This window comes from Lissotriton vulgaris, chromosome 10 (assembly GCF_964263255.1).
Source record: "Lissotriton vulgaris chromosome 10, aLisVul1.2, whole genome shotgun sequence".
Lineage (NCBI taxonomy): Eukaryota > Metazoa > Chordata > Amphibia > Caudata > Salamandridae > Lissotriton > Lissotriton vulgaris.
In genome coordinates, this window is record NC_141698.1 from 677,689,280 (window position 1) to 677,707,640 (window position 18,361).

An 18,361-nucleotide genomic window follows, 5' to 3' on the forward strand; every position below is an offset into this window, starting at 1 on the left:
AAAAATTAACTCATTCCTTGGTTGTGCCCGTTTGAGTTTGGGCAGATTTCAATGGATAAGATTCCTAAATTATTCACTAAGTTGATAAAGGACACTATTTTACGCCTTTTGGATCTGCTTCAAGTCTGTCTAAAGTTGGCTGATGTACAGAACACAGACTAAAATACAGCAGCAGCCTGTCCTTAATGGAAAAAGGGGCCCCAGCCCACACCTTTTTGCAGACATAAAGATAGTCTGCCAGGCTGAGCAAAGGTCGGCCTGACAATCACTCTTTATGTTCAGGTCAGGTAGCCAGGAGCTATGCATGTGCTAAATGAGCAGACACCTGGCTGTATGAGCTGCACTTTGCCAACCGAACATTTCACAACCCTGTGAATGTGACCACCTAAGCCCAGCAAAGTGCTTAGAATTAGACCTGGCCACTTTTGTTTTAAAGCCTGAAGTGTCCAGGGCTGACTGTCCATCAGGTGCTCGTCACAGAGTGGGTGTGGTCATCAGTTTTACTGACCCCTTCCCACACTATGACAGGGAATACATGTGTGTTTGTGCATGTGTGCTGTGAATGGATGTGTACGTGTTTGTGAATTGTGGGTGTATGTGTGAATGCTTGTGAATGCATGGGTGGGAGTGATTGTGCCTGTAAATGGGTGAGTATACGGATGTGAGTGTGGGGCCCACTCTACACACTTTCGCTTGAAATACCGACTGCTGCAAGGTGCTCCCAATTCCACTAGTCCTGATGATGACTCTCTAAATGACTGGAAAGACTGAAACATTGTAGACACACAAGCAATTCTATGAACTTTACTGTTGATCTATTCAATATATTGTGTATACCCTAGAAGAGTGGTTAACAATATGTTATTTTCTACCAACACGTAAATACGTTCATGTATAGTTCTCATTGTATCTCTTTACATTTTTGTGTCTTCATTTTAGAACCCTGAGCATGCCTTTACAATGTCATGTCCCAGGGTCAGTTGCCAGCTTTGCATATGCACAGTTGTATGTCATGTTCTTTCACTGTGTGATCTCCATGATCACTGAGCACAATGTATTGATTTATTTTCAATGTCAATTTAACGGTGAAATATTTTATAGCTTCTGTTGAAAATGACCTAAAACTACATACACTAAGTAAGCTGTAAGTGTGTACTGTCTTAGCAAACGCTTGCAACACTGAATGTTGCTAAAACAAATAGCTAGGTATTATGACTTCAGCAGATTGAATAGAGCCTTTGTGAGACATTGTTCTCTATAATTTAATCCAAACATTACCAAAACTGGTTTTAACAAGCTCTATAGAAACATTACTTTACATGCAGGCAGTGCAGGCCTGAATACTTGTGTTGATGAAAAGGTATTTCGTGAAAACTTTGAGCAAAATGCAGGGACATGAACGATTTGTTAAAACCTATTTTAAATTCTCCCACAAAGGGTTGACAAACCACAGCACAAGTAGATGATGATTTATACCAACTATGCTTCAATGTCAGGGGAAGAAAGATCTTTATTTTACGAAGATCTAAAGTATCACTATGGCTCTAATTCAGAGCTGTATGGTGTAGGGTGGTATTTACTGCACCCTTTAAATACCAATACTCAGCGGTGGGCTATTTAGTGGGTGTAGTAAATATCTCATATTCAGAGATTTTTTTAATGGGAATATAGTGTATAACATGACGAAGTGGTATTTACTATACCAAATCATATAGGTTGTGTCTTTTTCTCAGAAATTGTACTCTGGTAAATTTCGCCAGTTTTTGCTTGCATAAACTTTAAGGGGAAAACTCGGCTGGGGGGCTTTAATTGCAGCATCAAAGAATTGAATAAGGTGTATATCTTCTAGCTCTCAGATTTGATGTATGTGTTTGTGTGTATATATACACACATATATAAATATATATATATATATATATATATATATATATATATATATATATATATATATATATATATATATAAACAGAAATGTAGAGACACAAATTTGATTTTATATATATATATATATATAGATATATATATATATATCTATATATATATATATATATATATATATATATATATATATATATATATGTGTGTGTGTGTGTGGTGTGTGGAGAGAGAGAGAGAGAGCGTCCCCACAACATAATAGGTTTACTCTTGAACTGCACATGAGACTCGATGTGCTAATATCACAAGATGGTGATTTCCTCCTACGGTGGAATATATTAAAATGTTGCATGTTTAATATTCAATTAGGCATCAGTGGCAGGGTGAGGTCGAAAGGGCACACTTATTAAAGGGAGACATACTGCTTCAAGCATAGCACTTGGTGCTGCCGGCGATGCTGGCATTAAATGCGCAGGGGATGCTAATTGGCTCGTTAGTACCTGTCAATGCAAATTATGATATGGCAAACTTCTGACATGCAAGTAGTCTTCAAAATTAATTTGACTTGACAGTTCTGCGCAGGGATGCGGGAGCCCATGCTGTTAAAAGTTTAGCCCTCATGAACAATCACTGTTGGAGAGTTTGCAGAACTATTAAGATTTACAGCCGAGACTTACTTTTTGAAGGTGCTAAATGTGTTGATGTTCCAGGGTAAAGTCTTCCCCAAGGGCAAAGTATAACCCAGGTTCCTCTATTTTTAATTGATCATTGACCACGTGCCATCAAGATCATGTTGAGGTGCCTTCCTGTTCTGCCCTCCCTGCTGATGCATTTCTGTTCTCGTTGACTAGTATTTCTTACAGTAATAGCAATGCAACAAAAAATGAAATCACAGACCGGCACACATTGACTGTGTAGGCCACAATCCACTTAGTATCATTTGACACATCAGTCCATGTCTCAAAGATCCATCTTCTCTCTTGGAACAGATAGAATGGATGAGTTAAATACCTGAATCCCACTTTTTATTGATTGATTGGAGTTATGTCTGTGTGGGACTGATATCATTACTCCCTCAGAGCACTATGTCAATAAATGGGTTTGAATGTGTGACCAGGCAGCTGTGAGCAACTTTATGCTTTTTGTAACTCCCATGAGTTTATGTCTGTTTTGTATCTAGAAGAAAGTGCAGCAGTTTGTGTGCTCCTCTGGGGAGGAGCTGTAAATGAAGCATAACTTGCTTCTCCTCAGAGAAAGCCAGAGGAAGCTAGGGAGCTTTGCCACAGAATTGTAACAAGATGCTTTCAGCTTTAACTGTGTACCAGCAAACTACTCAGGGTGTCCTAAGTTCTGTTTAGATGAGGGGATGGTGGATCATGTGTGCAGTTAAGGAACTGTGCCAATATGCTACTCACAAACTGTTCGCGTGCGTCAGCAGCCACATACTCATTCTACATAGGCCTAGAAGTTAACATTGAGGAATGCAGGGGTAGAATGGGATCAAATACTTTGTTGTACTATGTTGTGCATTTCCCATTTTCTTAGGCTCTTTGGCAAATGAATTTCTTCCTCTAGAGCTGCAGAAATGGGACAGGGCACAACAGATGGGAATAGCCTATGTAGGTCAAGGTGAGAAAGGATAAGTGGGAGAACCAAATATAGTAAAATATAAGGGAATGTAAATGGGAGCATGAGAGGAGCATTTCTAGATCTTGCCATTCTGGGGGCGCTAGAATGAAGGTGAACGGCTGTGGGTGCACAAGCCAGTGTTGCCGTGATTTAATTTGTTCACCTGGAAGCAACATCACAAATGACATTGGGACTCTGCTCAGTGATTGGCGTCTTTTATTTCTCGAAACTATAGGGAAGTAGAAAGGAAGAAAAATCGAGGCAAGGCCACAAGTCAGAAACATGGGTGGCAGAATTAGGGGGTAGTTCAACTCACTGTAGATATCTTGAAATGTTAAGGATTCCAGGCGTGATTGAGTAGGACCTAAAGACACACCATGAGAAGGCCTGTAAATGCTACAGAACTAACCTCTAGAGATTTACAGTTGGAAGATTTGAAAATAAGTTGGGGTTTTAGCACTGTTCCACCGAAAAATCCTAATTTCTTGAGGATAAATCAATAGCATTTCAGCCTACTATGTACAGGTAAAGGAAATTCCTAGGGATACGAATATACCATTACTCCTATTATAGATCACTCTCTAACAGTTGGGGTAGGTAAAATTGATATTTTCATAATTCAAGCCTACATATTGCATGCTATTTTTCAAAAAAAGCATTTTATTCAGGGAAAATATGGTGCATAAATAGAGAGCAGATATACTCTAAATATATATTTTGCCTAAAATCAAAAGGCTCTATTTTTCTGTAATGTTTGAGACCCATCCCATTCTATGTCTTGGAAAGATCTTGGCCTATCTTCCCATAACATATAAGCATGCTGACGGTCAACTCTTAAGCTCATCTTTCTTCCTGTGCGAGGGGAGCAAATATTGATTTAGTGGAAGCCAGTAATTAGGCACTGAAGGTGTGCAGTGGTGCCAGACCAGTTCCTTCTGGGTGGGTCTTAAATGATCTCGGACATCATAACACTTTGTCAGGTCACAATTAATCTCAGCTGCTTTTGGATTAACCTATGTATTGTGGAAATAAAATGTGACTATGTGGCTATTTGCGTCCCTATTAAAGAAGAACACTGTTTTTAAATCCGCACAGGTCATAATACACATATACAAAGATGTGCATTTTGTACAGGTGTACAAACATACTACTATTGCCATTGGTCCTAAGTGGGATAGAAAATGCCAACAGTTTCCGCTCTGAACATGGCATTAACTTGTCTACTCGAACTTCACTATTAATGCTCAGGCATGTTCTTTTTACTGGTTTGAAACTGTGACATGGTGCATAAAAACTTGTGGAGGGTGGGGAGGGGCCAACGCTCACCTGTTGCGAAGTTCCTCCCCTCTCTCATCAATGGTAATGTGTAGCTTATTACCCTGCGTGCATCCGCATATACAGTTTATGCCATGGCATTTTTTCTTGTGTATTTGATTTAATAAAGTATTTAAGCATAACCAGGATGCAAGAGGTCAAATGTGCGCAGTAAGGTAAAATAACATTATAGGGAACTTCTGACTATTAGGAGAGTTGTTCCCTTTGTAAAGTCATTACAATATGCAATCTGTGAGGCAGTAAACAGTGTTTCCTATACTGAACTTTGGTAATAAATCAAAGTTTGACCATTACAGTGTAGTGTTAATCTGCTAATGTGTGTTACTAGTACAGTTGTTCTAAATGACGTGTTATTGGGTCACATTATTATTGATTGCCAAGGCATGAATGTATTTATTCACAGTGAGGTACCATGCTTTATTTGTCACAAAGGCCCTTCTGACAATTGTCCCGGTAATCCTCCATGTTACATCTCCCCCAGAGCTACAGATGTTTGGGTCTCCCAGAGTTGCTGTGGAATTACAAGTGGGACTCTTCGAGATGAGAAATCACCAAGAAATTGGTAATTCTGGATCTGATTCTCGTTAGTTCTTATTTTCTCCCCAAATTTTTACACACCAAAATCTCTGAGTGAAAATTGAAAGATCCACAGTTTTCATGGAGATCACATAATTCTGATGGGGACTTTTACCGGTCCCTTCTCAACTAAGGGACCACTCATAATGTGGTCAATGGGGTTTGTCTCCTGAGCAAACACCTAAATAGGTGAATATATCAATACTAGGGTTTCCGGATGACACAATCTTCCTGAGAACTCTGTATTCCAGTCCTGGTCAACAACTGGCTGTATTCTGAGAGTTCTGGTCTTGGTTCCCATCATTAGAACCAATTGGATTAAAGTATCAGATTACAGTGATTTGTAAGTGGAAATCTCGGAACTGGATTTTGGGATCAGGAATTGACCCGATAACTGTAAATTGATGGATTACTCAACAAACTGAGAGGCTTTCATGGTTGCCTGACAGAATTATGTGATTGTTGTAACAACATTGAATTCCTAATATATCCAGGTACAAATCACAAAAGTGTGTGGTAACAAAGAGAGGCGATTGGTTGTGATGGCCGCAAGTGTTAAGGAACTTTCCATACAGTCAATAATGCACAGTCATTGCTCTACCAACAATTATCTTCTGGATCCACGTGAAAGTTATTTTGTTCAGTGGGGCATATTACCAACGAGTAGCGATATTATCGCTAACTAGGCTTAGCAACGATTTTTTTTATCGCTAAGCATCGCCAGAAATTATCGCCGAGATAACATGCTATTAGCAACGTTTATCTCCAAAGAGATAATTTTCCGGCGATAGAGTGAATATCGCTGAGAATACAGCAATATTCACGCATTAGCGATGAAATGCTCTTAGCCATGCTATCCACCTCCCATTAAATATCATGGCTAAGAACTGGTCTGAGCAGGAGTTAGTTTTTAGAGATAGCAGGAATATTTCCATAGCTACGCCAGCCTTGCTAATAGGCGATAGCGACGTTAGCGACTGCTTTCAGTCGCTAACAGGTTGGGTACGCCCACTTTGCATGTCATTAGCGATAGCGATAAATATCGCTGACATGCAAAGCGGGCTCCAAACCGCTCGCTATCGCCTAAAAGCTATCGCTAACATCAGTTAGCAACAGCTTGCTAATATAGCATTAGAATTATCGCCGCTTAGCGGCCAAAAACGGCAGCTAAACCGGTGATAATTGCCTATCGCCCCACTTGGTAATATGCCTCAGTAAGTTTAACCAGACCAGTCCATGCTCCTGGGGGCGCTGCTTTGTAAATTTGGCTTAAAAAGATCTGAAGGGTTTGTAAAATTAAATCAACTGTAACAGTAACAGGACCTCAGGTGGTAACCCTTGAATAGCTGGAAGGATAGATTTCAATAGTGAAGCTCCACAATTCACAAGACCCTTTACCGGACACAATATTGAGGTCAAACAAAGATATTGATTAATTTTTCACTGCGTAATTATCGAAGGGTAAGACACAATGTTGACTGTCTGAATCGCACACTCACTGAGCAAGTTCCACATAGACAGGCTCAGATGAAAGCCGCACACATGTTTTGATGCACCTACAGTGTGTAAGAAGAATTCCTTTAACCTGTTAATTCTTCACGTTAGGGTTTGATTTTCTGAAAGTACAGTTAGGAAACAGAGAGTAAGGGTTGTCTTTCTCTGTGCCTGAGCTGTGCTGTCTTTATTGTTGGGTTAAATTAATTCACTTTACAATCTACCTGAGCATAAAAACAGACGCTCTCTGCACTGAGCCAGTGAAGCCCATCATGATAGGACCCCTTGAAAGATACAAATGTGAAACCAAAATTAAAATGTGCCCTCAGCGAGGTTTGACGTGTTGTGGCCTCGGAAATGGACAGATCTGAAGATGCTGGCAAACCTCACATGCCATAAGTTTATGCATATTTTTAAGGGACACGAAACAGCAATTAATAACTTCGGACTTTTTGGTAACACGCTGCTACTTTACATGCTATTTACTTTAGGTAGAAGTACTTTCTTAAGGGTTATTTCGCTGTATAAGTCGGTAAGGAGTTTTCCATGACAAGTTGCACAATTTGCTGGAATGTGATAGATACTGTATGGCTAAATTAGACAAGATACTAATTTAAAAAACAGTTGTCTATGGTTAGCTCAGTGCATTTTCTGATCTGCAAAAGATGCTTAAAAGTTCACGTTGGCATCTGAGGGGTTTTATTGTGCTGAACTGGCACTGCCTCCCTTCTGTGAGCTGACAAACACGTCTTGTCCATTCCCAGTTGCATTTGACCGGCCATGTAGCAAATTTGTTTGATGGTTTATACAGTGAGTAAAAACTGATCTTGCTCTGGGGGCTTCTTCACCCAGGTGCCCAGTCCTGCTTTCTGGAAGGCTTTAAACAGCTGCTGCTTGACAGACTGGTACATCACCGCCACCAGCTTGGCATCACAGTACACTGATGGCATTTCCCCACGGTCTTGCGCTCGCGTGCTCAGCTGCGAAGAGAGAAAAAAAATATACTAAATGAAAACCAGCACAGGCATTACTTTTACTTCTCAAACTATAACCAGTGACATAACGAAACTTGAGGGGGCCCCCAAGCAAGGTACATGTCAACCACCACCCATGCACAGTCGCGGAGGGGGCCTCATCAAGCTCGCCTCCCCCCTCCCCCGACACTGCGGGGGCTGTGGTGGCTACTGATTTGCCACTGACCATAACATACAAATGCCCTTATTACGAGGGGCAGTTCACTCTGTTTCAGATGCAAAGTAGCATTGTGCCTGATATGATATGATACATTGCGCTTGATGCAGGAATTTGCCCATGCAATTTGCAGCAGTTAAAAAGTGCTGCAAATTTTAAGGGGCAACTTGCACACAATGCCCATTTACCATTGAAGAATGGGTGACTTCAGATAAATTGGGCACATAAATTCCCTATTAGCCATGATTACCAGTTGGTCGGTATATTTCGACCCGTGCATAAACCCATCTAACACGCATGGGTCGGAATGAGAAGTTGTTAAGTTTTTAATGCATTCGATAATTACTGAATGCACTAAATACCTCAACCTTAGTTAAATTCTGGCAGGTCAAACCTGCTCAAATTTAACTGGGGAAAAGCATATTTAAGGTATTTACCGTGTCATGCGGACTTTGGCCCACGAAACGCCAAAATCTGCATGGTATTCCCAACCAACTTGTAATAAGTGTTGTATATCGCACCTAATTAATGTGGTACGCTGTTGTATCGTTATTTATCAGGTGTGATAAATAACACACAAACTCATTATCAGGGCCTAAGAGGTGTCAAACTCGGAATCGGGTGCGGACAGCAGATCATTTATTTACCACACCTCATGCAAAATTGTTGTATATTGATTCTTCTTGTAATATGGCTGACAGTAGTCATTAGCCCTTCCTTAGTGTTTTCACCTTCTCAGCCTCCCAGAATACCTGTGAGTGTTCTAACCTGTACCAGAGTGTTCTACCTGTGTCAGTTGATGGTCTGGTCAGCTGTCGAGGCTTGCACTCAGCTGTGTCTTGAAATAAATCTACATGCACTCAACTAGAAGTATCCTGTCATCTATCAACAGCTACTTACAACAAAAATATAATTATTGGATGAGCAATTTCCACCCACAGTGTGCTGCCCCGAATAATCAGGGCCTAAAACTCAGAGTTAGGGCATGTTTTGGTTCTCCCTAGAAGGTCAGACGAAATCATAACCTCCCAAAACGAAGATATGTCTTAACATCCCCCCCACCCCCAAAAAAAAGTGTTTTTGTTTCATGGTATTTTATTTTTTATGTTTTTGGGGCTTTTCTGTAGAGCGTATGCTGCTTCAAAATCCTGGAGGTGGAAAAACAGGAAAGGACAGTAGATTCCGCAGTGCATGAGCAGATAGCTCAAAAGCAAGGCCTCGGTTTTTTCAGGGCTGTTTTGAAGTTTATTTGGCTTGGGCGAAATTCAAATTGACATAATTTATGTACTTTCAGGCTTTTCACATCATGCTTGTTATGCGAAATTACCAAAATTGTGCTATCACGCCACTTTGCATAATTACATGCCATTCATGTTAAAAATGTACTGCGAGTGTACAATTATTGTGAATGCATAGGAATAGAATGCAAGCAACGGTTGTTCGTATTGTTTCTGTTTAAATGCATCCTCATGCCAAATTGATACAAGGACTTATTTTTAAATAAAATATAGTATAAAATAAGGGATGAAAAAATGAAAAAGAGAACGGCCGTCATAATTGGATAATATTACAAAGTATGACACACTATTAAAACTAGTCACATCAGGTAAAGTAACTTAACAAATGGTGGTACCAGGCCCTAAATCGAAGTTTTCAAAATAAGTTGACAAATGATGGAGAAAACTACTGTCTTTCACTTTTCTGGCCTTGATGGAACTGTTGGGGGCAGCTGCAGTGAGCCTTATTTTCCTCTGCGCTGATGATTGTGACCCTTGACCCTTGGCTTTGAAGTGTTTCCAACTTTAAAAGAAATTGAGCAATTCTGTCTTTGTGATGCTTCTTATTAGGCTTGAAAATACCTTCTCTTTGCCACCCAATTATGGTAATTACTTCCTTCGGTGACGTTGGGAGGGTGAGGGACAGGGTGGGGGATAGTAGTCTATGGATTACGGAGCTTTTCAGGTAAGTAAACATTTAAATAAATAAAATATTTTCATTGCGCGCACTGCATCGCATTTGGGGATGCAGTGCACGCAACAAAATTCATTTGATTTATTTAAATGTTTACTTACCTGTAAAGCTCCGTAATCCATAGATTACTACCCCCCACCATGCCCCTCCCCATGTCACCGCCCTGCAGGTACACCCATTACCAACCGCGGCTGGTAAAAAGGACTGAATTAGGAGTCGCCTTCCACTGTTTCTAGGGTTGGACTGGCCTCGAGGGAGAGCAAGGTACTGTTGGCATAGTGGATAACTTCATATTTCTAAGATCATTCAAGATGTCTGGAGCATGTCAGAGGTGGGCTCTTTGATGATCTAATGTTCTTGCTGGAAACCGTCCTAGTTAACTGTTGGACCTGACATCCTTGAAGTCGTTTTCCTCCAACTTTTTACCTTCAAACTTCCTGGTTTTTCATACTTTGTTTTTGCTGGCCTTACAACTTTGCACACTTTACCACTTCTGGCATTGCTAAAGTGCTTGTACTCCCTCCTTTAAACGTGGTAAAATTATCTACACTTAATGCCATATTTCAATTACTTGTAAGTCCCTAGTAAGGCAGTACTACATGTACCCAGGGTCTGTAAATTAAATACTACTAACGGGCCTGCAGCACTGACTGTGCCACTCACGTAAGAAGCCCTTTAAACATGTCTCAAGTCCTGCGCCTGACATTGCAGCCTGGGTGTGTAGTTTAAACTGCCATATCGACCTTGCAAAATAAACCTTTTACCAGGCCACAACCTTCCTTTTTAATACACATAAATCACCCCTATTGCAGGCTCTAAACAGTCCTTATGGTAGGGTTCATGGAATTGAAAATGTTGGACATGTATTTCTAACTTTTACCTGTCCTGTTTGGTGTCTAACGAATTGTAATTTATAACCCTCTTGAATGGTAAAGGCAGATTTGGAGTCTCAATTCTGAAAATGCCACTTTTAGAAAATTGACATTTTCAGTTCCTAACCATTTGGTGCCTGCAGCCTTTACCTTGGGTCACATGACTAGGTGTAGCTGGCAGTGGGGCTTTGTATATTGCTCTCCCAGACAGTGAGACAAAGGTGGTATAGATGTTGGCAAGATGGGCCATCTCTGACTCAATGACGGGGAGGAGCAGTCACCTTCCAAACATGCACATCACAAGGTCTCTGTCTGAGTACACTTATCAAGGGTTTGACAGTAGTGTTTTGTGACCCCACACAAGCTGGGCCAGGGCAGGAAGACATGAAATTCCAAGCACCCTTAGGTTGGAAGCCTCCAGAAACTTCTCTTAAATAATGGACTCTCAGACCCAACCATTTAGTACATTCACCTCTGGAACGGTGCAAGACTCAGAAGGACTTCTGTGCTGCTCTGCAAGAAGGACAGCTACTCTCTTTCCCTGTTGCCCTGCTGCACTGGCGCCTGAGTGAGAGGGACTGGAACTGCATCTTGAACTCAGGACCACCAGATTGACACTGAGGTCTAGTTTGCTGGCCTCCTGATCAGAGTCTCAGGGACATAAAATGCTCCAAACACCTTGAACGCAGCACCTGGACTCTCACTGTTCGGAGTCCTACCCCCCAAGTGGTACCACCCCAATCCTGGACACACGGATGTATGTCTCAAGGTGCTCTACCAGCGCAGTTTTGGTCTTTTGAGCTATGCATATCCTTACAGCCACACCAGAACCACAAATGCACGACTCCATCCCCAACACAGGAACCTCGCAATGCAGCCCTCAGCTTCATGGGAACAGCTGATGCGCGATGCATCCTTCAACACAGGCCGTTGCATTGCACGCCCCTCTTTGACGGCATCCTCGATGATGATGCAGCACTCAACACCGCAGCCCCGGAGCTTCTTCGGAACCGGCGCTGTACAAAGCATCCTCAATGAGGGATCCCACAATGTCCGGCAACCCGGATGTAAGGTATTTTGTTCAGCGGGTAACTTGGTCCCTGTACACCCGGCTTGTGCTTCATTGTAGTCGGCCTGAACTTGTGATTTTTTTCCCGGCGACCAGATAACCACAGTTGGTGCTTTGTGATTCTAGGCCCTATTGTTAAAAATGTTGAAACTGCATATCTACGGTTCTACTGATTGGATTATTGTCATTTTGTCATCAAATAATTTATTAAAGTTTACTCTCTTTTCCTAAATTGGTGAAGGATTTTTCATTTCTTTTAACTTTATTAGTGGTTCAAGTGCTGCAGACATACTTTACACATTGTTTCTAAGTTAAGCCTGACTGCTTTTTTGCCAAGCTACCATATTGTTAAGTACTGGTTAATTTGGGTTTGTTTGTGTTTCACCCTAGCAACTGCGGTTGCTGATAGAGTAGGGTTTTTCCCCTCTCAACCAGTAACCCAATTTCCTACATTTACATCGAGATAATCATGACTCACACTAGTGTCTTGTTCCTCTTTCTATGGTTTATGGTTTATGATAAGTGTATGTCAGGCGTTGTAAGGGAAAAACCTCTAATCTAAACTCAGTTCAACACAGCAGGTACCATGATGGATGGTGAAGAAAAGATGCATGTCTAGGCTTGACACCACCTGTACACTCTGTGAGGAGCTATACATCTCTGTCCTCTCCGAGATGGTTATTCAGGGCAGTCATTTTAGGTGTGAAAATAACTCAGAAAGGATAAGGCATTAGAGCCAACAGCAACAACTTCCAGTCCACTCACCTCAAATTGGTATACAGGGGATTAGGTAACATTTCACACCCTCTGAATCAGCACTGAGGCATTTCAGACGATAAAGGTCATACCTATATTCAGATATGCAATCGATAAAATTATTTTATCAATTAATCAATCAGGGATTTATAGAGCGCATTACTCAACTGTGAGGGTCTCAAGGCGCTAGTTCGGGTAGCTCACCTCTTTTATCACCACCCAGCAAAAGAGACAAAGCACAAGAACAGGCCACTGTCTATCGGCTCACTTAACCATACGTGCACTCGCTAACTCATCTATCATGATCTTATCCTATTATCCTCAGAAAGACACAGGCATGTATGCTCTGAAGTCACCTACTTATTACACACAGCAAATACCATTATGGAATCTCATTCCATTGGAAACTTTACCTTGTACACATCCTTCGAGTCATCAAGCCCTAATTTCAAGAAACACAAAAATTCACTCACATATACACTTACATTCATAACCTAAGATACATTTCACATGCACAAACATACACACACATTAATGCTCTATTATGCGCTTGACACATATACAGAAGAAACACATATATATGCTTAAGAATGCATCACACACTCATGACCTAGTACCCTACATATACACACACATTCATGCCCAAATATGTACGTGATGCACGCATGCCGTAATACACACTAAACACACACACATACTCACCTACACATATCCATGCCCCAATATGCACCTCACAAACACACACTCCCCTATTCACCAAAAAATCCATTTCTGAAGTTCGCATGTACTAATACTGAAATTGACACCCATTACGATACATCACCCATGCACCGCTCACCCTCCTTCCTCTAATGTACCCGTCCTTTTTTGTCATATACAAAAAACGTGCTTGTACACAAGCACTTCCACTTAACGTACTTTGTTGTCAACAAAATCGACGTTTATTGCCTTACTTCGCCTAAGGGCCCTATGTCAGGAAATGAATTCAACACATTTACCACAGTGCGAGTGCCTAAAAGCTAACAATGCAGAAATGCACAGCTCTGCTAATAAAAAAAGGAAACTGCAAAATGCAAATGACTGCCAAATCAGAGCACGCGCCTCCCAAAGAAAAAAAAAACATTCGGTTTCAGTTTTATTACATTCGGGATGAGAGAGTTTGCTTGGTGGAGGGTTCTTCGAGAGATATAATTCAATGCCTGACCAGACAGATTTAAAAAGCCAAATAATGCATCAATAAATCCCATTTACCTCCATAAAAAGCAATGGCTTAGTCAATATTGGTGTTAATATCTAACTCATTTCGATGGATGAAAAAAGTCTGCGCCGAAATTCAATTAGCTCTTTCACTGAGGAGTGTCTAATGGAAAGCTCTAAAAACGCTCATAAATAAAGCAGGGAAAGGTTGTTAAATTCTGCTGTTTGAATGCTTGTTTGCAACTACCGAGTTGAAGTCGTGTGTGTTTTCCAGCATGGAGAATCAGCAGTTATTTATTACTCTGTTTAATAAAAGCCTTCGAGCGGATTTTCGCTGAAGGCTTATTACATGGTGGAAGTGCTCGTTTGGAGACTGTCACCGGAAAACAGCAGGAACTATTCGGAGCGAGTAATTTGTCTAATGAGAAAAGCATAATCAAGGTGGCGAGGTAGAAGAAGAGGGGCCCAAGAACCAGGGGACAACGTGTGCGGAGGGGGGAGAAGGTGGCAGGGAGGAAGAAAGAGGACTGGGACATTGGTTTAATTATTTGTTTACCACATTATTTATACCATAAGGCTTAATGACACCGAGCCACATAAATAAACAAAACCACAAACATTCACTACAGAACATAAAAGAACAAGTGTTGGCAAAGTCAATGAGTACCTCTGCCTGACAGGGGTGTAGTGTTGCTGCCAGTGGGGTGTACCACTGCAGCACACGCCCCCTCCCACTGTCTCTGCATGCTTCGCCCCTCAGGCGTGAAGGGGCTTTGGTAGAGCCCATACGTGAGCGTGAACGTCCCCCTGTTAATAAAGAGCCCAGGGCCCTGGGCGTGGTCAGTTAGCTACTAGCCACAAACGTAGCACGTGTGTCCTGCAATACTAATTTCTAGGCCCTAGTACAGCCTTAGCCCAGGACACCACATTGGCGACGAGGCGGTGGTCTCATCAGCCCCCACCGCGTGCCCTACACCAGCGCGCCCTGTCATCGGCGCCCCCGCTGCCCTGCAGCCCAACTACGAGCGGCCCCCGCTCACGGCACTCTGCCCCGGCGCCCAGGATCACCTGCCCGGCCGCGCCGCCCAGACTCACCCAGTCCGCCTTGCAGTGGAAGCGGCCCGCCTGCGTGTGTGCAGCAGCCCGCGCTGCCCTCCGGCATTCCTGCCCGGCTCCCGCCTGCCTCCGGAGCCGTCCAGCAGCCGCCCTCGTCGACGTGACCGGAGAGTCACCCCAGGTACCTGCAGCGGTGTGCCCCATAGGCTCCAGCAGCCCCAGCGCCACTGCCTTCACACCCCCTGGAGACGCCGGCCCAGCGCGACCCCCCCGGTGGTCCCGCGCATGCGCAGCGTGCACCAAGCCACACGCTTCCGACGGCACTGCGTTTCCTCACGCATCTCGCGTGTCCTCGGCCCCGCGGACCCTATTAACCCTCACGCTTCCAGCGGACCAGCGCCAGGGTGCGTCTACAAAGTGCCGGTTTCATCCCACTGTATCGTGGATACCACACAGTCTCCCCCTGCCTGCAAGGAGCGCCCAGACGTCCTGCTGACTCCTGAACTCCACCCGACAGTATTGTGGAAGCCACACAGCCTCTCCCCTGCCTGCTAGGGGTGCCCGGACGTCCCTCGTGCCTGCTTCAGCCGCCATGGCCAATGTACCCCCCCTGAAGCCCTTCTCCATCACGGGGACGCCCCCCTCACAGGCTACACGGTGGCGCAAGTGGGTCGAACGCTTGGAAAACTACTTTATCGCAGCAGACATCGCAGTGGCGCGGCGTCGCGCCATGTTGCTACACCTAGGAGGAGAAGCTATTCACGACATCTCCAAGGACATCACAGAGGGAGACCCACCACACACCTACGCCACCCTGCGAGACGCCATTACAAGATATTTCGAACCCTTCACTAGCGTGGATTATGAACGCTTCCTGCTCCGACAAGCTCGCCAGCTCCCTGAAGAGTCAGTTGATGTATTCTACGCGCGTCTAAAGAAACTAGCCAGCACGTGCAGGCTCCCGGACGCGGAAGACGAAATTCGCGCCCAATTCATACAGGGGTGTTCCTCTCTGAAGCTGAGAGAGAGAGTGCTGGAAATGGACACCATGCCCATGCGCGACATCCTCGCTTTAGGACGCTCTAAAGAGCTCTCCAAGGCTCGAGCAGCCCACATGGAGCCAGGCCCAGCTGTTAAGGTCAAGACTGAGCCAGTGTGCGCGGTCAAGTCACAACGTCCAGACAACCGGACGAGGCCTCAGAAGAAGGACCAACCTCATCAGCCCCAGTCCTCCCGCGACCGATCATGCATTTGGTGCGGAGGTGCCACCCCACACAAAGGCGCCTGCCCTGCCCAAGGTAAAATCTGCAGCGCGTGTGGGAAGGCCAACCACTTTGCAAGCGTCTGTTTGTCATCGCAGCGAAAGAAGCAAAGCGGCCCGCCTAGGAAGGCGCGACAGGTAGCGCCACTACCAAACACATCAAACAGCAGTGACATGGACGACGATGAGGAAGACGCCGCGTCGGTCCACGTGGTACGCATGCTCAACACCCTGGCGGCCACGTCATCAAACGAACCAATGTGCACCGTCCAGGTCCACAGCCAAGCAGTCAGAGCCCTCATCGACACCGGCGCGACGATAAACCTCATGGCTGCCAGTGTGTACCAGTGCCTGGAGGATGCCCCCACGCTTCACCCCACCAGAGTGCAAGTGTTCGCCTACGGGACCCGGCGCCCATTGCGCCTGTGCGGTGTGTTCCGAACAACCGTGTCTCACAACTCCACACAGCTGCAGACAAAAATCTATGAATCCCAAGAAGGATCAGGATTCCTCCTCGGCTGCAAGACCGCACGTGAACTTGGACTCATTCACTTTGCCCTAACCATACAAGCTCAAGGTCTAGATCACCTGGTCGCAGAACACTCCTCATTGTTCGAAGGCATTGGATGTCTACGAGGCCCTCCCGTCCGACTCCATATCGACCAGTCAGTGGCCCCCGTAGCCCTCCGACACAGGCGGATTGCATTCCACCTCCGACCCAAAGTGGAAGCCGAACTTAAGATGTTAGAGCAAGCCGGAATCATCGAGCGGGTGACTGGACCCACCCCGTGGGTATCCCCCATTGTCGTGGCCAAGAAGCCGAAGCAACCTGAAGCAGTAAGGATATGTGTGGATATGCGCCTCCCCAACCTGGCCATCAAAAGAGAACGTCATCTGACGCCGACCATCGATGACATCATCGGGGAGCTCGCAGGATCCAAGTGGTTCTCCAAGATGGACCTGAGGTCAGGGTACCATCAGATCCCGCTGCACCCGGACTCGCGCCCAATCACGACCTTCTCCACACACGCCGGCCTGTGGAGGTACACGAGGCTCAACTTCGGCATCTCAAGCGCCGCCGAGGTGTTTCAAAATATCATCCACAACGTCCTCCAAGGCCTCGACGGAGTACTGAATGTGAGCGACGATATCCTGGTGCATGCCCCAACTCTGGAAGAACACATCAGACGGCTCCAAGCTGTCTTCAACCGTCTAAAAGAGAGAGGGCTGACGCTCCACAAAGACAAATGCGAATTCTTGCGCAAGGACATAAGTTTCTTCGGATACAAGTTCTCCGACCAAGGAGTGGGACCTGACCCAGAAAAAGTAAGAGACATCCACAACGCGCCGGCGCCTACCTCCATAACCGCAGTCCGCAGCTTCTTGGGCATGGTGACATACTGCGGGCGTTTCATAAAGGACCTGTCCGACCTGACGGGACCACTCCGCGACCTCACTAAGTCAAACGCCACCTGGAAATGGGGCCCGGAGCAACAAGAATCCTTCATGAACACGAAAGCAGCCCTGTCAGCTGACACGACACTGGCGTATTTCAACCCACGGAACGAGTCACAACTGCTGGTGGATGCCAGCCCCACCGGTCTGGGAGCCGTCCTGTCACAACGGCAGTCATGCGGAGAATGGGCCCCCGTGGCGTACGCCAGCCGTACCCTCACACCTACCGAACAACGCTACTCCCAAATTGAGCGGGAGGCCATTGCCATTCTGTGGGGGTGCCGCCATTTCCACATTTACCTCTAAGGCCACCCTTTCTCAGTAATTACCGACCACAAACCCCTCCTACCACTCTTCCAAGGCTCTTCCCCCCGCCCACCCCCGAGGATAGAAAAGTGGGTGTTGCAGCTGCAAGAGTTCCAGTTCTCTGTGGAATACCGGCCCGGCACACGCAATCCTGCCGATTACCTGTCCAGACACGCCCGACCTGTCACCGACGCGGAAGCCGCCGAGGCAGCAGCCACAGAGGAGTACGTTCGGCTAATCATCGAGAGGTCAAAGCCACATCCCATGTCCCTAGAAGAAGTTTCCAGAGCCACTAAGGATGATGACTGCCTCCAGATT

At 44.8% G+C, this 18,361-nt stretch overlaps 1 protein-coding gene across 1 annotated transcript in view; it reads right to left on the minus strand.

Moving 5' to 3' along the window:
- Positions 1-6,395: 6,395 nt before the first annotated feature.
- ADARB2 (adenosine deaminase RNA specific B2 (inactive)) overlaps positions 6,396-18,361 on the minus strand; it is a 529,461-nt gene continuing 517,495 nt past the window's right edge. Inside the window, exon 10 of the mRNA XM_086939814.1 lies at positions 6,396-7,889. Coding sequence (XP_086795940.1) covers positions 7,713-7,889 — 177 coding nt within the window. The 3' untranslated portion in view covers positions 6,396-7,712. The remainder of the gene's footprint in view (positions 7,890-18,361) is intronic.